General features: G+C 40.0%; 1 protein-coding gene across 1 annotated transcript in view; it reads right to left on the bottom strand.

Annotated features, from left to right (window-relative positions):
- The window catches only part of LOC121737562 (cilia- and flagella-associated protein 58-like), a 29,785-nt gene that overhangs the window by 2,313 nt on the left and 427 nt on the right, over positions 1-27,045 (bottom strand). Inside the window, exons 2-16 of the mRNA XM_042129216.1 lie at positions 26,312-26,440; positions 24,699-24,792; positions 24,208-24,343; positions 23,408-23,585; positions 20,528-20,647; positions 16,201-16,395; positions 15,890-16,011; positions 15,310-15,449; positions 14,585-14,723; positions 13,713-13,762; positions 13,162-13,340; positions 11,889-12,098; positions 3,587-3,737; positions 2,144-2,268; positions 277-434 (exon numbers count right to left, since the gene is read on the bottom strand). Coding sequence (XP_041985150.1) covers positions 277-434; positions 2,144-2,268; positions 3,587-3,737; positions 11,889-12,098; positions 13,162-13,340; positions 13,713-13,762; positions 14,585-14,723; positions 15,310-15,449; positions 15,890-16,011; positions 16,201-16,395; positions 20,528-20,647; positions 23,408-23,585; positions 24,208-24,343; positions 24,699-24,792; positions 26,312-26,440 — 2,126 coding nt within the window. The remainder of the gene's footprint in view (positions 1-276; positions 435-2,143; positions 2,269-3,586; positions 3,738-11,888; positions 12,099-13,161; positions 13,341-13,712; positions 13,763-14,584; positions 14,724-15,309; positions 15,450-15,889; positions 16,012-16,200; positions 16,396-20,527; positions 20,648-23,407; positions 23,586-24,207; positions 24,344-24,698; positions 24,793-26,311; positions 26,441-27,045) is intronic.

Raw genomic sequence — 27,045 nt, 5'->3', positions numbered from 1 at the left:
CAAACTGACAGATTTCCTTTGTGTTACTGTCACTTTGTCTATTCTTCCGTAGAAAGAAACCGCTCCTATGGTGACCACGCTAAAGGAACGCTTATACGGGCAACTAAAATTGCTCCACTCCAGCCAATTCTCGTCAACAAGCAGCAACTTGCCACAATTTATAGAAATTGCCCCATATTGCTCCACTAATTGCTCCAGATCGGTCCATTCGTGTCGCCGGACAATTATTGCGCCTGCCGGTGTAACAGCTGGGGGAGGGGATACAGCTCGTCTTACTTGTGCGTGGCCCGCAGCTTGGCGGCCAGCGTGGCGGCGCGCGGGTCGGTGGCGTGCAGCTTGCGCCAGCGGTGCACGTTGAGCGGCGTCGCCAGCGCCTGCTCCAGCGCGCGCGCCCGCAGCCGACACCGGCACAGCTCGCGCTCCAGGTTGAACACCTGCGGATAGGATTATCTTTTAACCACTAGATTTCGTCACCCGCCGGCAACTGCCAACTCCGTTGCGTCAAAATTTGAGATCACATCAAAGGGTTTTCACTTTTCGTAGTTGGATATGGTGGTCGATCCTGGCCACACATGAGATACTGTGATGGGTATGTGCGGTAGACTAAATTCTGTTAAAATATCTAAATACATGATACAGACTGCAGTCAAAGCAAAGACGCTACTAGCACATACAGTAAACAATCCGACCAAAGACATGTTGCACATGTTATATCAGAATATTGACAGAAACGTTGTCAAACGTCGAACAAAACTTTTTGTTTGCTGTCTATAGCTGCATATCCATTTGAGGCAGACTCAGGCCGAGCAGCCTCAACTTGAAGCAAACCGAGGCTGCTCACTCCGAGGCATAGGCTCGAGGCACGTTACGGATCAAGGTGAGGCATGTCGCTTCACCTTGATCCGAAACCTCCGAAACCAGTGAGCAAGACCGTGATGACACCAAGACGCGTGCGCCCGTCTCCACCAAGTGCACGGCTCGGAGTGAGGCTTATTTGAAGTTTGAGCGCGCCCAAAAAACCGACAAAATATGGCTCCGCCCGCGGCAACGAATTTGCCTCATGGCGCGGCAGGTTGAGGTAGCGTCTCCACTTGTGCGGGTCGAGCGGCTGCCTCGCCCTGAGTCTGCCTCAAATGGATAAGCAGCTTACGATTGTGCTGCCTCAAGCGTAAAAACATTGCAGTAATATACCTATCCATTTGCATGCAATAAAACAATAAAATCTTAGATAAAACGACGGTTCAAGACCGCGCCGGAGCCAGTGCTGTTCAATAATATAATATTATCAAAGCAGATAAGTATCGACATTATTTGTTAACTTTTATATCAGGTGCCAGTTGCCACCTATTGTTATAATTTTGCCAAGGTTTAAATAAAAATAGTTCTCAGTTAAATAATAATTACATTCGATAAATTGGATGGCGAAGTTAGATATCAAAAGTGTGGAATTTGACGCATTGCCAAGTAAGAAATGGCTTACTTTCAAATTCTAACCATTTTTTATTTCGAATTTCAAAAGTGTAGTGTGAAATGCATAAGAGCCAGTCCACACGGCGCGTTGCGTCAGAGTTGCGTCGACGCAGCGCAGCCGTTGCGTTGTTTTACATATAGTCCGTCAAGAAAGTGAAGAAATTAAAAAGTGGCAACATCGTAGTGTCATCCCTTTTTTCTTACATTGATTTGAAAGGGAAGACACTACGATGTTGCCACTTTTTAATTTCTTCACTTTCATGACAGACTATACAAATAACCAAGATGCACGCGCTGCGTCGTGACAGCAGCGCGCAACGCACACAATATGACGGACAGCAGCCCCCGAGACGAAGCGGGAGGAGGTGTTGACGTTAACACTGCTTCGTAATAGTGGTAATAACACTGCGATGACGCAGCGCCCGTGTGGCGGGCTATGCGGCAAACGGCAGCGCTGCGTCGACGCACCGTTGACGCAACGCCCGTGTGGACAGGCTCTAAGGGCCAGGCCACAACACTGCGTTGCGGCATCGCATCGCAAAAAACTACATTGCCTTTCAAAGGTTGTTTTTGCGATACGACGGCGCAACTCAGTTTTGTTGCCTGGCTCATTTCAGACCGCAACGCAACGCATACAATCAGGCCCCTAGTCCTGTCAGACACAAAATATTACCTCTAGCCGTAGATCGGTCATGTTCTCAATGCCCTTGGACAGTAGATTCTTCTCCTTCCGCAGTCGCAGGATCTCCAGCCGCAGCAGACGAATGTCTTCCACGCGTGAGGCGTATTGGCGCTCGCCTGAGAGAGAACCATGATTAAGGGTGTTTGAAAGATCATCAAGTACGGTCGCGGATCATGCAGAGTTTTTAACATTGGCCTATCGATTATCATTGTCTCTTTTACGGCCGTTCCCAATATTTGATCTATCTCTGGTTTTGCCCTACTAGAGATAGCTCAGATTAGACATTAGAAACATATATTTTATGTCAATTGTGAGCTATTCCTATCTCTAGTAGAGCAAAACCAGAGATAGATCAAATATTGGGAACGGCCGTTAATCGTCTACGAATATATTGATATAAAACAGCATTAACAGGGTGTAGTAAAATACCACTTTCTCACAGAAAACCGGCGTGAAACAGCGCTTGCGCTGTGTTTCGCCCAGTGAGTGATTTTACCGGAGGTCCAATCCCCTACCCTATTCCTTTCCCTACCCTCCCCTATTCCCTTCCCTTCCCATCCCTACCCTACCCTATTACAGTATTCCCTCATAAAAGGCCGTCAATGCACCTGCAGCTCTTCTGATGCTCCGAGTGTCCATGGGCGACGGAAGTTGCTTTTCATCAGGTGACCCGTTTACTCGTTTGCCCCCTTATTTCATAAAAAGCATGAGAGGTAATATTATTATGAAGTGTTAATAAAATACAGAGTGTAACAAAACTAAGTGGTAATACTTTAGGGTGTGTATATGTTCCTTGTGGAGAGTTCACTGTGAAAGTAGCAGCGCTGAAAGACTAAATTTTTTAAAATGATTTGTATGGGCAATGCTCCTCATACTAAAGTGTAAAAAAAGCTATTTCAACGCTGCTACTTTTATAGTGAACTCTATACACGGGACTCATACACAGTACACAGTACACACCCTTAAGTATTACACTTAGTTTTGTCACACCCTGAATTATAAGACGTGGTAATATTTTAGGGCAGTTTAGGGTGTATACAGTGTTCCTTGTATAGAGTTCTCTGGGGTGGGAGCGCTCAAAAAAATTCGCAGACTTCTTCTTCTTCTTTTTATTACGGCGGCCTCAGTGAGTTGCCAATGTCAGAGTGATTTTGGGAAGACTTTGCTCTATATTGCAGGTCTGTTGAAGAAAAGAGTCGCAGACTTCTACGTTTCAATTGGAAATGCCCAAACGTCATGAATTTGTCATCTGAGTTACTTTTAGTTCTACTACTGTCACAGTGATCTCTATTCTCGATAGGTACAAGAGAAACCTACACATCGCACAACCTAAAGTATTCTGTTTTGTTACACCTTGTAGATTTCATCTTACCCTTAAACAGCCATTATTCGTCTCCACTTACCCCTAAAAAGTTATTATTCCACTCCACTTACCCCTATGCAGCGTGACCTCAAGTATCCGTATCTTCTCATATAGCAGCGCGATCTCGTCGTTCCTCCTCACCAGCTGCGCGCCGACGACGTCCCTCTCGTTCACCAGACCCTCCAGCTCTTTGGACAGCTTAGCTCGAGCTGCGTCGCCGTCCTGGATCGACGGTTATAATTCGGTGACGATGGGCGGTTTCATTGAAACGAGCAACAGACCATCCATAAAGTACTTTAAACTATTTTATTGATTTTTAGACCACCACAGTGACGTCACAAATTTGCAATTTTACATCTAAAAATTATAACCACCTCAGTAATATTTTAATTATTAAATTTAAAATGTGATGTCACGAATGTGAATCGCGTTTATACGTTTTGAACCGGTTCAGTGTACATTGAACGCGTTCCATTTCTTTGATGAAATTGCCCCTTAGAGCCCCTCCTCCCTCCTTACATACTTTATGGATGGCCCCCAAGGTGTTTCACGAATTCCGTTCGATTCGGAAACCTTACCGTACGGTCATTGGCCAATAGGGGAGGTCAGCTGAAAGTAGCCACCTTAACTTTAAATTTGAAAAAAAGACGAAATAAAAAATGTGCTACTAGATAGTGCATTTATTATATTTCTGCTATGTATGATTCATATTTACCCAAATCTTAAAATTAGCTCATGGTTCACATAATACGACAACCTGTCAAAAAACCGCTTTGGCCGAGGGCCCGCCTAAAGCGGCCATAGGGGTAAGGGCAACGTGGCCAGCCCAAATGTTCTTTCTATTAAATAAATATATTTTTTATAAAATGAATGCTAAAAATGTTCAAAAATAGGTATTTAACAAAAACAATACTATAGACTGCTACTTATATCGATTCTGCCCGGTTTCTGAGGTTTCTTGACAGGAGTTTATCTTCCAACAATCACAATATTTTTTTATAAAAAATAATCAACTCTTTTAAAATAAAAATAGTGCAAGGCGACTAAAATATGACACACCGCGCTTGAGAATGGGGAGTGTGGAAATTAAATACTACAGTGAATTAAAGATTCTGGGCTTAATTATCGATCAAGGCTTGACGTTTAACGCCCACGTTAGCAGCGTTTGCCAAAAGGCAATCACGCGCTACAAGCAGCTTGCCAGGGCCCCTAGAGTAGGCTGGGGGCTTAACCCCCAAGTAGTTAAGATTATTTATACGGCGGTCATAGAACCAACTATCTTGTATGCATCAGCAGCGTGGGCACCCACCGTGGAAAAGATGGGGGTCCAAAAAAGGCTCAACTCCGTGCAACGGGGTTTTGCCCTGAAGATCTGCAAAGCATATCGGACCGTCTCCCTGAACTCTGCGCTGCTGTTGGCTGGACTGGGCTGCTGTTGGCTGCTTCAAGTATTCTGAGATCAAGAGGGAGTATCCCTCTTGATCTCAGAATACTTGAAGCATCGAGACTATATGAGATCAAGAAGGGAGTGTCCTACCCGGCATTGAGGGACAGAGAGGTGGAACGAATGGCTTCCGCGATTGAGGACCCACATCCGGCAGAGCAGGTAGAGCTGAGGTTCGGGATGGTAGATGAGGACTCGTATGCTGACGTGGTTGAAAGCCACATCCATAGGATCTATACGGACGGCAGCAAGATTGAGGGTCGAGTCGGAGCCGCTCTCTCCATATGGAAGGGTGAGGCCGAGACGAAGGCCGTCAAGCTTGCTTTGTCGCCGTATTGCACCGTCTACCAGGCCGAACTTCTAGCGCTCCAAAGAGCAGTAAGTATAGCCTGCAAGAGTGGAATGACAAAGGTCGGTATCCTTAGCGATTCCAGATCGGCTCTCCAGGCTTTCACCCTTAGTTCCCTTCATCCCCTGGCAGTGCAAACAAGGGCTGCCCTCCGAAAAGCTGCATTGCAGAGGCGGGAGGTCTCCCTGTTTTGGATTAAGGCGCACGCAGGGTTGAGAGGGAATGAGAGGGTTGACGAATTAGCCAAGGAGGCCGCGCTGAGATTGAGAAGGAAACCTAACTACGATCTGTGTCCTATTTCATTCGTCAAGCGTATTTTGAGAGAGGATACGATTGAGGAATGGGACGGGAGATACGGGGTGGCAAGGACGGCTGGAGTCACGAAACTCTTTTTCCCAAGCGCTGCTGCTGCATACAAAATAGTCAAAAAGATAGACATCACACACCACACCACACAGATTCTGACTGGACACGGCGGATTCGCATTCCACTTGCACAGATTCAAGTTGAAGGAGGATCCGTCGTGCCTGTGTCAGCCAGGAGTTGAGGAGACGGTTCCTCACCTGTTATTCGAGTGTCCAATTTTTGCTAGAAATAGATATGATATTGAGCAAGAATTGGGCACATCGATGACGGGTGAGAATCTGCCTGCCATCCTGGGGGAAAAAGGAGAGATTTGTTTCTCTCTTTTTGTAATAGTGTGTGTTGTGAACAAGAGAAATTCTAGTAAACTATTGTGATTGTAAGCTGTGATATTAGGGTAGTTGAATGTTGTGCCGTATTATTATTATTTTTTATTGTTTTAATTTTATAGTATTTGTAGCAATTTATTGGAAATTTTTGTTTAAGAAATTTTAATACTAAAGAACAAATTAATGTAATAAGAAGATAGCAACAAGCCCTGACACAGTTAGGGGGATGAGAAATTATAAAAAACAAAAAAAAAAAAAAAAAAAAAAAAAATAGTCAAAATCTTATATATAAAAATGGATTTTCAAATGTGTTAGTCGCGCTAAAACTCGAAAACGGCTGAACGGATTGGGCTAATTTTTGTCTTAAAATTTTCGTAGAAGTCGAGGGAAGGTTTTAAAGTGACACGAAGTTCACCGGGACTAGTATATCAATAAAACTTTGATTTGAATTTTATCGATATATTCCTGTTTTTAAATGTCTCCTTAAAGTATGACCATGTTTGTTTTCTACAATTTTTTTTTAATTAAATAAGGGGGCAAACGAGCAAACGGGTCACCTGATGGTAAGCAACTACCGTCGCCCATGGACACTCGCAACATCAGAAGAGCTGCAGGTGCGTTGCCGGCCTTTTAAGAGGGAATACGCTCTTTTCTTGAAGGTTTGCAGGTCGTATCGGTCCGGAAATACTGCTGGTGATAGTTCATTCCAGAGTTTTACAGTGCGCGGCAGAAAGTTACGCGAAAAACGCACTGTGGAAGACTGCCACTCATCAAGGTGATGAGGATGGTATGTTTTTTTAATTTGACTGAACCTCGATTTGTTGAACATATTTAATAGCTCGCGCCATCGTAGTCTCTTCTCATGACCCCTGGATAGTTTTCTTTTGATAAGTTTGTTCACCATCTAATAATAGTTTTAAGTAATTATCATATAAAAACTATCATTTAGCTTAGCGGCCTATTGGCCGCTTTGCCCGGTCCGCTTTGCCCTTTGGGAACCGTTCTGTTTTAAACATAATTTTCTTTCGCATTTTTCATCATACTCCAGAATAAAAACAACATAGATAAAGCTAAATAGATAAGCAACGACACCGGGAAAATAGAAGCATTCAAATATACAAGAAAATAATTCAAACAGGAAGAATTGACCTTGCATTTTTTTAATAAAACGTGCAATTCCAATATTTTTGGCACTAAAACCGCTATACTCGCGTATTCCCCAACCGCTACCGCATCACTGCGCGGGGCGGGGCGGGATATTCACTATGCGCCAGAGCAGCAACGTTGCTCGGCCTTTATAAATAACCGAAATATTAAGGGTGGCCGCTTTGCCTCCTATGGCCGCTTTGAGCTGGGCTCCCCTACGTAACGCGTCGTGGGCTTATTAGATTGAACCAGCCAATTTTACAGCACTTAGCCAATAATTAGGTGATTAGACTGCATGGTCTTTATTAAAATTGGACACAACTTGTCATTCAATTATTGCTAAGTACTCATACATGGTTTTGCTCGATAGTTTTACTCCAAATCGAGCAATAACCACCGTGTGGACCGCAAAACTGACAGCTCGAAGGCTCGCTTCGAGCCGGCTCAAGGGAATTAAATATTATATCAAATATGTAATTTCCTTCGATTCGGAGTATAACTATCGAGCAAAACCGTATGTGAGTACTTAATAATCACGGATATAGAACCACGACCTGTAAGTTGAAAGCCAAGCTAGAATTTTCTGCACCACTGGATACATAAGGTAAGAAGATTAATTAGTTCTTTGTAGAGTAAAAATATAAATATTAAAATTTATGCGTAAACAATTAAAAACTATATTTAATTTAATTGCAATAATTAACAATCGTAAACTTATTTTATTGCGTGAAATCATTACGCAGTGGTAATGACATAAATTATTTTCAATTATAAATAATAGATGTCTGTTTATTTTGTAGAAATATTTTAAAATAAACATTTTTCATAAACATTAGCGGGACATCTGCGGTTTACATGAAGTAAATTAATTTTAATAAATAAATTTTTATTATTAATTATGAAAGTATAGACGTAAATACAATTGAGTATTTTGTGAATGTCTAGTGCCTGTATAAGCAAAATATGGCAGAATAACCACATATTTTGTTGAATGGGAGCGCGTTACTTCCAAGCATTACACAGGCATTTCAAACATAAAAATACTTTTATTTATTTTATTTATTTAACTCAGGCATCTTGGCCCTTATTATAAATACCTTATAGACTAACATACATACAATTATACTAAAAACTAACACTAACACTCAGGGGCGGATCTTGAATTTGTGGGGCCCTGGGCTAATACTGCTTAGGGGTACTGTACTGTCCTGTACCTGATTACTCAACTAATTGCTATTTTGACAAGAAACTGTTTTCTGTAGTGATGTAGGTATATCTATACTTAATATTATAAAGCGGAAGAATTTGTTAGTTTGTTTGTTTGAACGCGCCAATCTCAGGAACTACTGGTCCGATTTAAAAAAATAATTCAGTGTTAGATAGCCCATTTATCGAGGAAGGCTATAGGCTATATTTGATCACGCTAAGACTAATAGGAGCGAAGAAATAGAGGAAAATGTTGAAAAAACGGGAGGAAATTATTTGAAAGGGCTTATTTGAACGCGCTTATCTCAGGAACTACTGGTCTGATTTGAAAAATTATTTCAGTGTTAGATAGTCCATTTATCGAGAAAGGCTACAGGCTATATTTTATCACGCTACGACTAATAGAAGCGAAGAAAGAGAGGAAAATGTTTAAAAAACGGGAGGAAATTATTTGAAAGGGCTTATTTGAACGCGCTAATCTCAGTAACTACTAGTCCGATTTGAAAAATTATTTCAGTGTTAGATAGTCCATTTATTAACAAAGGCTATAAGCTATATTTTATCACGCTACAACTAATAGGAACGAAGAAATAGAAGAAAATGTGGAAAAAACAGGGGAAATTATTTGAAAAGGTTTATCTCACGAACTACTGGAGAAATTTTTCTGTTATTTGGCACAGATAAGAAGTAGACCACGTGAAGGATTATAGGTTAATTTTTGTGGACTAATTTGTCTTTTAAATATCTAATTTACGCGGGCGAAGCTGCGCGGAACGTTGTATTTCGCGTGGTCACGACATCACGCGTAAACGGCTGGACCCATTTTGCTGAAATTTGGTATAAATATACTTTGATTCCCAAAAAAGAACATAGGATACATTTTGTCCCGGAAAAATGTACGGTTACTGCACAATATACTTTTATGATTTGCGCGTAAACTATTCAATCTATTTTGATGGAATTTGGTATGGAGATTGGAGATTCTAATTTGAATCTGGGACAAGGAATGTTTTTTGTCCCAGAAAAATGTGTGGTTCCCACACAATATACTTTACTGATTTCCGACGACCTCTGTGGCTCAGTGGTGAGCGCGTTGGTAGCTCAAGCCGGGGGTCGCGGGTTCGAGTCCCGCCGACGGAACAAAAAGTTTTCAAAGTTCCTGGGTCATGGATGTGTATTAAATATGTGTATCATATAATAAAAATCTTAAATATATGTATAGTATAAAAGTATTAAATATATTTCCGTTGTCTGGTACCTGTAACACAAGTCCTTCAGATACTTACCACAGGGCCAGACTGACGTGGTGTGAAGCGTCCATAGATATTATTATTATTATTATTATTTACGCGTAAACGACTCAATCGATGTACGGGAACAACAGCTATAAACTAAAGTCCACGCGGATGAAGTCGCGGGCAACAGCTAGTAATAAAACTGAAAGGATTTTTCAAATCGGACCAGTAGTTCCTAAAATTAGCGCGTTCAAATAAGCCCTGTCAAATAATTTCTCCCCGTTTTTCCACATTTTCCTCTATTTCTTCGCTCCTATTAGTCTTAGCGTGATAAAAAATAGCCTATACCCTTTCTCGATAAATGGGCTATCTAACACTGAAAGAATTTTTAAAATCGGACCAGTAGTTTCTGAGATTAGCGCGTTCAAACTAACAAACAAACTGCAAATTCTTTTATTTGGTCATCGCACTGTAGGTCCTTTGTTAAATCGAAATTTATCGAAAGAACTGATAATTAATGATGACATCGTTGTCCTGTATTTGTTATATATGTCGCAGGCGGATTGTATATTTAGCCGTATTACATTACGGCTAGCCGTTTTAAAAAACGGCGCGGTTTTGTAATGCGGCGTGTCGACGTTTAGCCGGATTGAATGCGGCTGAATAAAAAACCGCCGGAATGCATTCGGCGCTATACGTTATTCAATACGGCTAGCCGTAATGTGATAAGGCTACAGACAATGACATAAAAAGTGTTTCTTATGTCATTGGCTAGAGACTAGTCGCCTTTTTGACAGTTTAAGGCTGGTATAAATAGTCAGTACTCAAGATGCATCTCGGTCTCAAGACACGGTTCAGGCTCTGTGATTGGTTGGCTGTCAAAATTTGGACCAATCACAGAGCCGAACCGCGTCTTGAGATCGGGTCGCATCTTAAGCACTGACTATGTATACCAGCCTTCTTCTTTCTGTTCCATCCCTCCGTCGCGATGGCATATTCGCGCTCTGGCCGAGCGTCTCGTAGAGCAAATGCTTCCCCTGGCAAATCTCCTCGCTGGTGAAGGAGGACTTGCAGATCTGCATTATGCTAACCTCGTCCATTGTGTCGATGGCGTGCTGGATAAACGCCAGCAACTCATTCGCCATGGTGACGTGCAGCGGCAATCAGCGCTTAAATTTTATACATAAATATTTGTCGTTTGGTCTGTTTGCAAAAGCGGTACAATTTCGGCCTCGCGGGGGACAGCGGGACAGACTGCCTGAAAGCGCGACTGTCCCGCCCAAAGCGGGACGTGTGGTCACGTCATGACACTTTTTTCCCGGAAAAATCTACGGTCCCCGCGCGATTTTGCCGCGACTGAGCGGCCGGTGTTATCTACAGTCTAACATCATAAAACTGGCTGGCGGTAAGAGCAAACCGTGGGCTGTGGGCAAGGACTATTTACTGACGTCAATGGATGTAATTATTTAATAAAAACAAAATAATAATATGAAGGGTGACCGTCATTTCATACGCTTCGTTTAGCAATGTTTTTTTACAGTCTAGACTCTAGTGTTTCAAGGCGGTGAAATGTAAATAACTAGATGATTTATCGCGCGAGAACCGTCACGATAAAAAGGTTTTCTATGCCCTTTCCCGGGACTCAAAATATATCCATCATAAACAGCAAAATCGGTTCAGCGGTAGGAAGAGGTAAGAGACAGACAGACAGACACACTTTCGCATTTATAATATTGCTACAAAAGATGTTGATAAAGTAATTACTGTATAACATTTTAAAATAATAAATATCATTCATGCCAGATTTTTTTTGCAATTTTTTTTGCAATTTTATTTTTCCATACATGGACAGTTATTCTTGTGCTATTTTAAGCAGTTTATAATATGCAGCAGGGCTGGATTTATATTTTTAGGAGTATAGGCCACCCCTATATGTACGAACTCTGCCGCCATTCTATAATGCTGCCGCCCCCTCTAGGACGCCATAGGACACTGCCGCCAATAGGCCATGGCCTGTATGTACTGCCTAATACCTAAACATAAATCCAGAGCTGATACACAGACATTAACCGCCCCCGTATCACGTTACACGTATTTTACGAGAGCAATGCGATAGCAATTATTGCGCGATAATTGCTCCAATATCGCAATTTTGTATCACGTATCAGCTAAATACGATTGCAATCGATCACTATACATGACACCATTGTTTGTGGTATTCATGACACCCAGCAATCGCTCGCGCGATTATTGCTATTAGATTGTTGAAACCGGCCAAAACCGGCATTGTGTCTCTCTCACCTGTATAATCCTATTCAGTTTCCCCTCCTCCTGTTTCGCGGCGGCTATCTCCGCTTTAGCCTCGGCCAATCTTGTCTGTCCTCCCTGCACCTCCAGCCTCAGTAGTTCCACCCTCTTGTTACACTTGAGGAGAGCACCTTCAGAGGACTTGAGGCCCACCTCCTTGCCTGTTATGTCCTCCTTGAGTTGTTCAATCTGGTAGGCTAGCATCTGAAACAATGGAGATTTACAGTCTATAAATATATTTTGAAATAACTATAATATCTTTAAGTAGGCCAGCATTATGTTGATAGTATATAAATGGAGCCATTAATAAAAAAGAAGAAGAAGTATATAAATAATTTGATATTCCGCCATGTTGGCTGTCCTGCGACCGCGGTTTTGAACAAGAATGACGTCACACAGACACGTATCGTCCATTCCACGTTAGCCCTCAAGTTTTCTTACGAGACACCAAAGAATACCTTCCTCTCCATGACTTACCGTTTGTTGGGGCTACCTGTTAGTCCTTCCATCAGTCTGTTTCCATGTATCCTTTCTACTCCAACTTCTGTTATACCTTTCTCTCGCTGACGGAGGCTTGAGGCTATTTGTCTGTCTGTCAGTTTGTCATCTTGTATATCTTTACCTACTTCCTCTCTCAACCATTTTCCTTTTCTACTTCAACGTCTTTACCTTAATCTTCTGATACACCTTTCTCTTCCTGGTAAAGGCTCGAGGTTATCAGTCTGTCCCCCAGATCTTTACCTACTTCTTCCTCCTTACCCTAATCTTCTGCTTCAGATCCTGTATCTCATCTAGCGCTTCCGTATGGTTCTTGTGCAAGACGTTTCTCTCAGCCTGGCTGCTGTCTAGCGCCACTGACACATTTACTTGTCCAGGCACCTTTTAATACTGCTACGACTTTACCATAATCTTTGATACACCTCCCTCGGCATAAAGAAGTTTTGTCGGGGCTATCTTTTACGGCCGTTCCCAATATTTGATCTATCTCTGGTTTTGCCCTACTAGAGATAGGAATAGCTCACATTAGACATAAAATATATTTTATGTCAATTGGGAGCTATTCCTATCTCTAGTAGGGCAAAACCAGAGATAGATCAAATATTGGGAACGGCCGTTAGTCCTTCCATCAGTCTGTTTCCATGTATCCTTTTCTACTCCAACGTCTTTACCTTAATCTTCTGTTACACATTTCTCTTCCTGATCGAGGCTTCAGGCTATCCGTCCATCAGTGTGTCCCTCACATCTTTACCTACTTCTTCTTCCTTACCTTAATCTTCTGTTTCAGGTCCTGTATCTCGTCTAGCGCTTCCGTGTGGTTCTTGTGCAGGACGTTCCTCTCAGCCCGGCTGCTGTCCAGCGCCACTGACACCTTCCTCTCCCTGATGGAGGCTTCCCGCAGCGCCTTGTTTAGGTCCAATATATCGGCGTTGCGGAGACGGACTTCCTCTGTGCAGAATGAAAAACTATAAGGGTGTGTAAATGTCTCTTGTATAGCGTTTCACTGTGAAAGTAGCAGCGCTGAATTAGTAGTTTTTTTGTAAGGGCAAAATAATGTTGAGGCATATTATGTCATAGAAACATGACAGTCAAAAGTAACTATTTCAGCGCTGCTACATTCAGTAATTTTATATAAGACAGACCTTAAAGCTAGATAGGCCATCCACAACTTATCTGACTTATCTAACTTATCTGACTGATAGAGTATCTGTCAGTTGTTGATAGCCCATCCGGAACTTATCAGTAAGTAATGAAACAGTCCCTTAGTTTTACCTCTGCAAAGCGAAATAAACAGTTGCTTAAGTAGTAAAAGTAACCTACCAGACAAATCGTCGATCTTTTCATTGAGTGCTATAGATTCTTCTAGCATTCTGTGAAACAAACAATCTCATGTAATAAAAGTTTTTTTATGGATATGGAGTATGGATACAGACAGGAATCCTAAAAATGTAAAGTTCGTGAGTTTTGCTATATTTATAACCAATTTTTGACGACATGAAGACATAAAAATATAAAAATAAGTACAATTGATTTCCTCCTTCTTTTATCTTTAATTATGTTAAAAATGATTAACATAGCTCTCATCTTCACAGAAACAAATTGAAAACGATTTTATTGATTAGCAATTTAATTACTACAAATACTTTACTGTCAACATCTAATTTGATATAACAATTAACAACCGTTCAATATAACTAGACCTTGCATCTGACCTTTTCGTTCCGTAACACTCTATTTAGCATAGATTTGTTATGACGATTTATTTAAATCGCAAGTTAAAAAATAGTGGCATAATCTTAAGTATTTATTTGCTTTAGACAAGAAGGCCCGATTTTAAATATGTGGAAGCCTCGGAGCAAAAAAAGTTAAAAATATTCTTTGAAGTCTCCCAGAATCTCCATAAAAAGAGGAGCCCACTTTTTATGGAGATTCTGGGCGTCTGCCCATTTGACAGTTGTTGCTGTCTCTCTCTCACTCTATAGTCTATACTATACCTGTCCTTGTTCTTCACGAAAAACTTTAGTTACGCACATTACATAAGCGCCTGATACACGGTTTAAAACTAAATTTGGAAACCGTGTAGATAAAACAACTATCTCCACAGTTTCAGACTTCAGTTTTCAACCGCTGTTTTAAACCGTGTATCAGGCGCTTTATCTTCGCTACCACCAGTTCTCTATTCTCTACAATACCTGTCCTTGTCCTTCTCAAGCTGTGTGAGCGCGAGGCGCTGTCTGTTCGTCGCGGCTGCCGCTTGCTGCAGTTCGTGCTCCAACTGCTGCTGCCGTTGCTGCTGCCTGTTCATCATCTGAAGATTCTCCATCGCTTCGGCTGTTATTATAACAATTAATCTATTACTTATTCCTCAATTGACATCATCATTATCATCCATGCTGTCACTGCTACAATAACCTACATGAATAGCGTACAATACTTGCTGGCATTTCACTTCTGATAGCAATAAAATGTAATAGGTATTAATTGAAGCCAAGCCAAACATCCCGACAGGCATACGACGTTCTACCATATCTAGTTCAGAAATGTTGTTAATGTTTAATAGGTATGAAACCTACGAATAATAAAAACTATCTAAGTAACCTACGAATAATAAAAACGGAGGAATTACAAAAACATGTTCTACAATACTTGTCAAAAAAGTGTACCTAGCCCCTAGGTACACATTTTCAATACATTTGCAATATTTAGGTGGCCTTGAGCGGTATCAGGCTGACGTTACATTGTTTATCGAAAGGAACCAAATTTAAAACGGTAATATTATGGTATGGGAGTTAGGTTTCCTTAGTTTTTATTATTCGTAGTACATATTGTATCCTATTAAACATTAACATCATCTACACGATTATTGTACGTAGTACAGTATTAAATTTTACAGGGTTTTGTCAGAACTATACATTACACTGTATCTTCTGCATGTTCTTTGTGATGATCTCCTTCTCTCTGTTCATATTCTCTATCTCTCTCCGGTCCACCTCCGCCTGCTTCTTGCTCTGCAGTATCTCCCTCTCCATCACACTCACCTGCTGTCTCAACTGATTTCTGACAAATGATAAAAATATTATGCTCAAGATATGGTTTTTTAGTTTCTCTAAAGTCATGTTTCTATACTGTCTCCTTATAAACTTGTTTACATAATACGATTACAATTTACTATATTAAATATTTAATTTCTATTTTCTACCCCGCAAGTACTTTCCTATTTACAACTCTTTTAAAGAAGTATTGAATTTTATCTTTTCTACTTTGTTCTTTCAACTTAAATATCTATATCTCCATCAACCTCATACACGTTAACTTCTTTTTGCTATAATCTCTACCGTATCTCCTTCTTATACCCTTCTAACAAACTTCCTCACAAATATATTTTTGCTTCTTTGCCCTTCTACCCTTTTAATAAACTTCTTTACTACTTACAAATACCTTTTTATTAAAGGTTTACAAATACCTTTTCACTTCTTTATCTTTACGTTTATACCTACCGCTCCTGTTCCACGGTGGACTTCGTCTGCTCTAGTAGCTGGTACTTCTTAACCTGCTGTGCCTCTTGCTTTGTCCACTTCGCCACCTCTGCCTTAAGCTTGTTCACCTCTGATGTCATGTTCTGTCAACATTAGATCATTAGTAAGACCGAAATGGCGTTATCAATCATCATTATCACCATCCTCGCTACATACACCATTATCATCATAACCGTCATCATCATTGTCATCACCATCATCTGATGTGATGTTTTGTCAATATAAGATTTTTACTATTGAAAGAGATATGGCGCTTTCAATGTCACCCTCACCTTGACCTGCTTGGCGCTGATGCTGACCGCCTGCTTGCTCTTGTCTAGCTCTGCATTGGCTCTGTCCAGTTGCTGTCGCAGCTGCGCCGCCTTGGCCGTCGCTGCTTCCTGGCCCTGTTGCGCCGCCTCAACCCTGCTGTTGATGTCTCGGAGTTGCTTGTCCCGCTTCTCTATCGCACGCTCGGCTCTGCTGACCTAAAATTATGAATTAGACACATCCACTCATATTATAATTGCAAAAGTGTGTCTGTCCGTTACCTCTTCACGCTTAAACCGTCGAACCGATTTTGATTACATTTTGTAAGGAGGTACTTTGAGTCTCGGGAGAGAACATAGGATATTTTTTTATTGATTACTATAATATGTATAATAAATAGTAATATTATTAGCAAGTCGTTCTTTTCACCCTACAAAAAAAAAGCTTAAACGAAGAGTAAAGATGTTGTTAGTATATTTACAGTACAAAGCCCTTTCTTATCACATTATTTCTCTTTCGACTAGAAAATTAAATAAACGAAGAATGTCTGTCTGTCTGTCAGGATACGACTGACTATCAGGATTCTGCTATAACTACTAACTACTAATAAACCTGATTTTAACAAAATATAAGGTACTTATCAATATTTCATAAAATTCATAATAATAACTAGTACCTACTAGATTTTATTGGATTATGTAGGTATGTACCAGATTTTATTGGATTCTTTTTTAATACTTATTTAAAAAACTACAGCTTGATGTATTTTTATTTATTTATTTTAAACCTAATTTTTTTACTATTCTACTTTTAATTACGTTTTTGTTGGCAATTAATTTCCTACTTTCGGTATTTAATCGAAGTTTTTATAAAAAACAAGACGTGTATATTTGATTCATGATTGCCTTTCTAAACGGTATTTTGTGTGATTCCGGATTCGTCACAATGTAGTAGGAAAAAAGGCCCAAAATAGAATGATCAATGAAAAATTACTGTGTGGGAATGCTTCGGCACTAATGGCTTGGTTTGACTGGCACGTCACTGTTGTTGTTTAGTGTTTACCTTGTTGGCACATTTCAAATATGTAAAATATATTTTACGTAATCAGGATATATCCCGACATACAGGCCAGTAGTTCGAAAAATTATAGTTTTTAAAACTACTTACTTGTATATTTTTATTGTGATAACAGCTAATTTAATAAGGGAAATAATAAAACGAGAGAATAAAAATTACTTTGCGACTGATGATGGACATACTGTTTTAATAACATGAGCGGTATTAATTTGACTAAGCGAAAAATAAACTAAACTAACGACTAATATTGATTTATAATAAAATCCAGAACGAGCTTACAAAATGTGGATTGCGATTAATCTATTTCAGATATTAAAATTCTATCCAAGCGACTGTATTACTAAGTGAGTGACTGGAAATACAAAGCGGGCAACTTCAATATTAAATATAGATTAAATTTTTCTAAGTGAGGTTATTTATTACGAGCTACTAAAAAGTTCATTTTGAGCAAACTTTTGTGAGCCGCTTTATTAATGATAATTGGTTACTGATATTCTATTTGAGGCTTTATATTTAATATTTTGATACGTGTTTTAATGAAAACTACATATTGTTAAATGCGTGCGAATTTGAATGGGGGCGAGGCGACGAATAGTTGCAGTCAGGTGAGTTGGGCTGCGGACCAATACGACTTTTTGGGTTAGGTTAGATGCGGTTATTTTTTTGTAAACCACCCAGAAGTAGGAGCCCCGCGTAGCGAGGCTCCGTCGAATCATAATTGAAGCCAGTTGTTTTTTTTGGTACAGGTCGCCATTAAAATTTTACCCATTTCTTTGACGTTTTGTTAAGGAATATAATTTGTGTAATTTATTAATGATTTTTATATATATAAACGGGGTTTACCCCCCCTCCCCCTCCCACCACCTCCACTATCCCCCTAAATCGTTGGGTATGATTCTAAACTTTTACCGTTATATAATTTAATTAAGTTCTTACAAATATAACAATACATATTTTGGGATCATCAAATCAAAGTATGAAATCATTTCTATCTCTGTTATCTACCACTTTTTTTCATATACAAAATTGTTGTTCCTCTTATCCAAATGAAGCTACTCACAAAAAATTTGCTTGATAGTAATTAAAAAAAATTGTTCTATCCCTGTCCGTAGTACTCCCTGAATAAAAGTGTTTCATCAAATAGTTATTTCATATTAATTTTTTTTGTTTTAATGTGTGCTCATTATACTCTGCTCAATAGTGTATTTTTCAAAGTGGTTTTTGGTATTCGAAACACTTCATTTAAGATAAAATCCCGCTCAGTATTAAAAATTACATTTGCCAAATATTGAAAAAAATGTAGGACGTAACGATGACACTCAAACAGATATTAGGTCGCTCAAAAATTATAAAGCTGCTCATTTTGTATTTTAAGTAACTCAAATAAATAATTTCTAAGTTGCTGTTCTGTTAATTTCTCGTCACTCACTCTCAGTCGCTCAAATAGTAATTCTATAACCCAAATTTAGTAATTTTGACACCTAAAACTGGAATTTACAGTCACTCGATTAAATACTACCCATTTAATAACAATTATAGCCCTATGTTCTGAAAACGCCGCTCCTATTACTAGGAATTTGTGTCAATCACAGAAAACATGATATTCTAATTAAGGGGCCGTAATAATAATATTATATTACATAATAGTTAGTACTTTAGTGGTAATAGGTAATTATTTATATTACATAATATGCCTACCTTACATTGTAAAAGTGTAAAGACCTTTACTTGTAAAATTATTGTACAAATCCATGTACTAATATATAACTAGCTATTTGACTGAGCTTTGCTCGGTATTCGCTAAAACACGAACAAAATGAAATTTTCTAAAAATGATTTCTAGCTAGATCGATTTATCGCCCCCAAAACCCCCTATATACTAAATTTCATGAAAATCGTTCGAGCCGATTCCGAGATTCTAATTATATATATACAAGAATTGCTCGTTTAGAGATATAAGATATTATAAATGCGAAAGTATCTCTGTCTGTCTAGCTTTCACGCCAAAATCACTGAACCGATTGTAATGAAATTTAATACACAGATATTCTAGAGCCTGAGAAAGGACCTTGGTTGCTTTTTAACCGGTAAAAAGGGTTGTAAGCAGTAATGGTGTGTTTATACTTTATGCGTAATTTTATTTCAGTTTAGTTAGTTCCAATAATTCATAATGAATAAAAAATTCAATTTCGAGAATTTTTTATACATTTAAATATATTTAAATATATAAAAAATAACCCCAAGACTTATCTGGGCAAGGAATGCGTAATTTGTATTTATTTGTTCATTTTATATCAAATAACTGTTTTTTGTCTATTTAATTGTAATATAAAACGATACTTACCGAGATAACTCCCATTTTTAATCCTTTACACCCAAAAATGAAAATTTAGTAATCTTTTACCAAGTAAAACATAGACTCTTTTTTGGTGAGCTCTCACAGTTGAAAAGTTACCTTTTATTTCCCGTACTGCTTTAAAATTATAAAACTAACTATATAAGGAATACAAATTGAATAATATTAACTTAATATAATCAGTCTATACGATATTCAAGCAAGTTGAAATCAGTACATTTTTTACAATGAAAGTGGGCACGGTATGTGTAAGCAAATAGGTCTATTATTGTGCTCACAACCGTATTTGAATTTTTAATTTATCTTCCTGATACAATCTGAATACTTCTTTATTGATCTTGATAATTTTTCTGATGGTCCAGGGGCTGCTTTGTCAAGAAATTGGTGAAACTGTTTCAAGAACCTCTTAGTATCCATGGTTTATATCTTTGCGATTTTTAAAATCTTCTCCTATGAAAGTCACAGTTCATTTGTTCATAAACCTGTCCACGAGTACTTATTATATCGAGATGAATTCAAATATGCGAGAAAAATAGATTTTTTCACATTTCACAATACTCTGTCTATACAACTTTTTAACGACGTCCTGAACTACGTGGGGTTTGTGGGACCCCAGCACACTTTGTGCACGTGTGTTCGTTGCATCGGTGAAGAAAATCCTAAACTACTGCCGCCGAACGGTAAGGCAATGTCGCAGCTCCAGCTACATAAAGCGTCAAAAAAATCACACAAGTATTAAAAAAGTTATGAAAATTGTTGTACGTCTGGGGTTTGTCAGACCCCACGTGGTGCACGGAGGGTTAAGGGTAAAAAGTTATATAAGCCTATTTGTAGGCAAAAATAATTTGCTTTACTGCAAAAAATCGATATCGCTACAGCCAAATTATCAAGGCGTCGCCTTAATACTTTCAGCTTACCTTATCAGTCAACTCATTGATGCTGTGTCCCCGATGGTCTATCTCCAACTTCATGCTGGCCCCCTCACTCTTCAGATGGTCCACCAGACGGCTCGTCCGTACTGCGTTGTTGTCTGCTTCCTGGAAAAAAATATATTTACTGAAAAGTTGTTTACTAGAAATTAACTTGATATAAATTATAATACATATTATATTGTTTAAAACTTATATGATCTATATATTACCTAAAATATATTATTATGTCATATTACTAGGGAACACCAACAACACTACCTTTCACCTGAAAACCACGCGATTTTTTTTATTTTTTTTTATAAAATAAGGGGGCAAACGAGCGAACGGGTCACCTGATGGAAATCAACTTCAGTCGCCCATGGACACTCGCAACATCAGAAGAGCTCCAGGTGCGTTGCCGACCGCTTAAGAGGAAATCGGGTATTAGGGGAGGAGGGGAGGGTAAGGAAGGGAATAGGCCTAAGGGCCGGGACACATAAACACGATACGACGTCGTGTCGTACCACGATGCGGCGTCGTTTCACGATGCGACGTCGCGTCGTGGGAATCTACAACGAGCATCGTAAAAAACTACGTCGCGACATCGTAACGTGCCACGGTGCACGGCACGACGTCGCGTCGTAGAAACTCACGATGCGTGTTATTCAAAATTTAAAGAAATCAAATTTAAAGAAATCAAAATTTAAAACTGCGACAATTCACCCTGCATTGTATCGACGGCCGCAGCGTCGTGCCGTGTATCGTGGCACGTAATAAGATGTCGCGACGTAGTTTTTTACGATGCTTGTCGTAGATTCCCACGATGCCACACGACGTCGTGTCGTGTTTATGTGTCCCGGCCCTTAGGCCTCCGGTAAATTCACTCACTCGGCGAAACAGAGCGCAAGCGCTGTTTCATGCCGGTTTTCTGTGAGCTCGTGGTATCCAAGGTGTTCACACGGCGTGCTGCGTCGTCGCAACGCACACAGTATGACGGACAGCAACCCGTCGAGACGAGGAGGGAGTGGGTACTGCTTTGACGCAATAATACAGCGCTGCGTCCAGTGCCGTAAATAGCCTTTTTTGCGAGCTTCTAACTGCACCTTTGTTTTTTAACCGACTTCCAAAAAGGAGGTATATGTTCGGCTGTGGATATTTTTTTACTACATTGGGAAACATCTCTGGGGCGCAGCGGAAACTTATCGGGAGCAATTCGAAAAATAAGGATCTGTCTGGTCTGGCCATTCTCGCGCCCCCCAGAGTCTACGCCCTGTGCCTGGGCACCGGTGGCACCGCCCTATTTACGGCATTGGCTGCGTCGACGCAACGCGCCGTGTGGACTGGCTCTTAGACTAGAAGTTTTTAGTCCAACTAGACTAGTTTTATTAGGTAGAAAATATTACGTTTGAGGTACGTCTGCGATAGACTTTAAGTATTTGGCATAAGGGTCAAATTAAAACGCACTATTTTAATATTAGGACGTAGGAGTTAACTAGAATTTTCGACGGTAGCGTGTCTAAAATTATCCCCAATAAAAAAGTCATTAGTGATTCTGATCTATAGATCTGTTTAAGACCTTAGATTAGTCATGAATTGATTTAGGCTACATTCAGATAAACTAGCTTTGATATCTCAATGTAAGTTCCTCATGTGATTTCAGAGTTCCATTGTAACAATATTCAGTAAACGACTCACAATATAAGCAGTGCCGCGAGCACATAAAAAGGAAACTGAGATTACATCGCGCGTAAACAAAAATTTTAAATCGATTTTACAGAAGCTGCAAAATAACATAAAATTGTAATTAAATGTCACAAAAAATATTTTCTATAGTTTAGAAACTAGAAAATATTTTAATAAATAAATTGCCAAAAGCAACCTGTCCATTAATAACTAGTACCTGGATGACTGAGCTTTGCTCGGTATAGCAAACACTCATTGACTTCGTGTTACTTAATAACGCCATCTGCTGGTCGTTAAAACAATTAGTTGCTAACAAAATAGTATTATTATTCGCCAATAGATGTCAGGAAGAGTCATATTTTTCAGTTTATCGATTATCGATAAAACACGAATAAAAAGACATTTTCCGAAAATTATTTTAGTATATATATACTAGAATTGCTCGTTTAAAGATATAAGATAAATTGCCAAAAGCAACCTATCCATTAATAACTATAGTTACAAATGGCTAGGTGGCTCTACATCTCTTTTTTTCAGCTTTTTGACCAGTCATTTTATCTATTTCAACTCTAGCTGCTTTGTAGACCTGTTAATCCTCTGTCTCTCATAATTCTATCACACTCGTTATCAACTTTCATATCAACATCACTATCTCTATCTATCTCTCTTACACCAACTCTATCTATTTATTTCTTTCTGATCTCTCTTACCTCAAGCTGCTCCGCTAGTTCTTCTGTTCTCACTCTTCCACATGGCTGGCGGAGTTCGCAAGTCGTTGTTTTACCACATCCAACTCTTCCATCAGCCACACTATCTCTTTCATTTTAGGCTGTTCTGCCTGTCTCACTGTATCTCTCAATACACCATCATTCTCTTTCATCTTCAACCATACTGCTAGTATTTCTATCTCTCTCACCTCAAGCTGCTCCGCCAGTTTCGCTATACTCTCCTCAGCTGTGTTGTTCTTCTGCTCCAGCTCTTCCAGATAGCTGGCGGAGTTCGCAAGTCGTTGTTATACCACATCCAACTCTTCCATCAGCCGCACTATCTATATCATCTTAAACTGTTCTGCCTGACTCACCATGTCTCTCAATACACCATCATTCTCACCAGTAGCTGGTACGTCAGCCTCATTACTTCTGTCTTTCACTGCTTATACTCTTTCATCATCAACTACACTGCTAGTATTTCCATCTCTTTTACCTCAAGTTGCTCCGCCAGTCTCGCTATACTCTCCTCAGCTGCGTTGTTCTTCTGCTCCAGCTCTTCCACATAGCTGGCGGAGTTGGCCAGTCGTTGCTTCACCACATCCAACTCTCCCGTCAGCCGCGCTATCTCTTTCTCGAATCGCTCCTTTTCTTTCACAGCTGAGGTTGCACCACTGTGTTTAAACAGAATTTGAGTTACCATTGTTTCTTTCTGAATCAATACATTTTTACATGCCGTAGCCCGAGGGCCTAATTATACAGGGTGTAACAAAAATAAGTGATAATACTTTAGGGTGTGTACGTGTTCCTTGTAGAGAGTTCACTGTGAAAGTAGAAGCTCTGAAAGACGAATTTTTTTTTTCACTTTTGTATGGGGAAACTCGTGACGCTCGGGCCCTTGCCCATACAAAAGTGAAAAAAATTTTTCGTCTTTCAGAGCTGCTACTTTCACAGTGAACTCTCTACAAGGAACACGTACACACGGTCGATGTCTACCAATGGTGTAACCGGCCTGCATGCACCCACCCCGCTCACTCCTTGCCCCACTAATATATAATTTTAAAATTGAGCACTGAGCTTTCCTTGACAAGCGATCTTAAAATTAAGTGAGGCCTATACAATAACATACACGTTATTGACTTGCGCCCACGGTGTTGGGTAGCCTATTTCAAAGAATGGCTTATAAACCACCTCTTACACTTATCAGAGATAAATCATTGGGGATAAGTTACTCATCAAGTTATCACCAATTAGCTAGTACTCATCACCAATAAGCTACTCATCATAATCACTCACGCGTCCTCATCCCCGACTCTCTTCCTCGCGTCCAGTTCCTTCTCTAGCCTGGCCACGTTCTTCTTCATCGTCTCCAAACTCTCCACGCTGGCCAGTTCCCGGGAGTGCATCGCGTCGGCCAGCGCACGGGCTTCCTCTAGAAGTTAAATAAAGATAAGTCATTAGAGAGCTTCCTCTAGAAGAAGAGAAGATTAGTCATTACCGGCTCCTTCTAGTTTAAAAGTCTACGAGCGCGTGGCCTTCTTCTAACTTCTTCTATTCATGTTCCTTTAAGTTGAAAATTGGTCGGTGAAACTTGTGACTGAATTTTAACAGAATTTGCGACTGAACTGCGATCGAATTTTGTATAACCAAATTGGTCACCTTCAACTTTCTAGGATTAATAATTTCAGGCAGGGTGCTTTGAAACTAAAATAATGAAAAAAAAACACTGTCAAAAATGACAGCGTTGAATGTAAGTATAAATTTTTGTCACGGCTCTTAACACTTACCGATATCTGCTCGCAGTTTCTCTATGGTTTTGTTGGAGTCCTTCAACTCTGCTATATACTGCTCCAGGGTGGAGTCGAATCGGGAGATTTTCTCCTGAAAATGAAATTTGATATTACTAAAAAGTCTACGTGTGCTCCCCGGAGCTCTCCACAAAAGCATAAATTGTTTTTAGCAATGACACCAGCATGGAGACAACGAATTCAAAGGCAAAATATTCTATTTTTGGAGGGTCCGTCAAAAATGTGACTTCTTAAAAAGGTTCCGACACCAAAAAAGTTTGAGAACGCTACTTACTTTAAATTATGTTCTAATACAAAACATGTGATTTATTGATTTTAGTTCTGTATTTTAAGCGGCACCGAGTAAAGACAAGGCCTTTGCATCCATTGTGGATGATTTATAATTTATATACAGTATTTTTAGAACGAAGCGAATCGTGAATTACCCACTCTTCAAATACCGTAGTTCCTGGGACAAGATTTTAAATGTCCGTATGGTTGCCCAAGCACATGCGGCATTCTCGCAACATGGTTGGTCCAGAGGAATGAGCAGGGCAATACGTCTGGGACCAACCATGTGCGGGTTTCCTCACGATGTTTTTCCTTCACCGTACGAGCGTCCGTATTGTGTACTTGAGATCAGGAAATGTCTCATTGGTACACGCCTCCACCCGGGAATCGGGATCGAACCTCATAAGAGTGCGAACCAAAGGTCTACCCACTAAATCAAGGGTACCAAAATACATTTGAAATATTTAAACTGTTATTTAACTAGTAAATTGTACGAAACCTTGCCTTACCGTATTGAATGGACTATGCAGTACACAAATAATTAAATATCAATTTTAAAATGTAGTTCCTGAGATTATCAAATTAAAACAAACTGTACGGTTTGAAAAAAAAAACTCATTGCCAAGCACTAATTTAACTGTACAATGTGCATAATTAGAATAAAACTAACTGCAAAACTTGCTTTACGCCGTGCCGTCCGAAATCGTGCATTTCAACTCGCGTTTGGTGGGATTTCATTCAGTCAAAGGTTAAATTACAATGAGAAATCACCGAGTCTTGTATTGGTCGCTGTTACGCATTTGTGTAGTACCCAAAATTTATTTTTCGTTGAATTTTGAATGCAGTCTTGTTCTAAATCACCTAAACAACATAACTGCATTCATAGCTCAATATGTGATTTTTGTGGGTTAGTACACGGATGCTTAACAGCCTCCAATTGTATATTCAGAGAAGTTGATTCCTATTTCCTAGGCAGATGGAGGACCTTAGTAATTTGGTCGCGTTACGTCAAACGTAGCCGATCACGACTAATGGCTGCCATACACGCTACGGTCTACCGGAGAGGTCCACCTGTGCTATGTGCAGGTATCACAGGTAGACCGGAATGTATGTGGGAATAAACCTGTGCAGTGTTTTGGACCTGCGCAGGCGACCGGCGCAAAATCGAAAATCAATTCTTTCGACTGACACCTGCGCAGGCATACCGGAGAGGTCGGTAGACCGTAGCGTGTATGGCTTACATAATATTGAATTAACATAACCCGACCAAATGACATAGGTCCGTCAACTGCCTATGAATCGATTTCTCCAATGGTACATACATGTAGACCAGCAATCTCCTCCTGTTTCTCTCTATTCTCATCCTTCAGTGCGAAGTACGAGTCGAACAGCTTGGTGTAGACGTCAGCGTATACCTTCATACCCTCGGCGTCGCGTAGGTCCTCGAGAATCTAGAAATCAGATTTTGAAGAAAATCATCAGTACGCACGCTTAACTTGGGGAGTAAGCTGCAGGTAAATGTGTGAAGAGAACGTTACGAAAAGTGTGATCGAATGAGGCGAACAAAGAGGTGCGCGCGCACTTAGGGGCAAATGAGCAAACGGTGCACCTGATGGAAAGCAACTACCATCACCCATGGACACTCGCAACATTAAGGCCGGTATAAAAAGTCAGTACTCAAGTTGCATCTCGGTCTCAAGACACGGTTCAGGCTCTGTTATTGGTTGGCTGTCAAAGTTTGGACCAATCACAGAGCCGAACCGCGTCTTGAGAGTTGCAGGTGCGTTACCGGCCTTTTGAGGGGGAATACGCTCTTTCCTTGAAGGTAAAGATTTATACATAGCTAGATGTAACCCATAGGTTCGTTGCACTGAAAATAGTTTATCACAACGGGAAAAGTACGTATTTTCGGGGTAAAAGTTATTCTTCGGTGTTTTTCAGGGACTCAAAATTTAACTGACTTAATAGTTCAAAGACGCCACAACTCCGTTGCGCCAAAACTCATTTATCGCGCGGGAACCGTACATTTTCCGGGATAAAAAGTATCCTATGTCCT

Source organism: Aricia agestis, chromosome 21 (genome assembly GCF_905147365.1).
Source record: "Aricia agestis chromosome 21, ilAriAges1.1, whole genome shotgun sequence".
In the NCBI taxonomy this organism is placed as follows: domain Eukaryota; kingdom Metazoa; phylum Arthropoda; class Insecta; order Lepidoptera; family Lycaenidae; genus Aricia; species Aricia agestis.
Note: the sequence above shows the minus strand (reverse complement) of the source record. Positions and strands in the feature narration are given on the sequence as shown.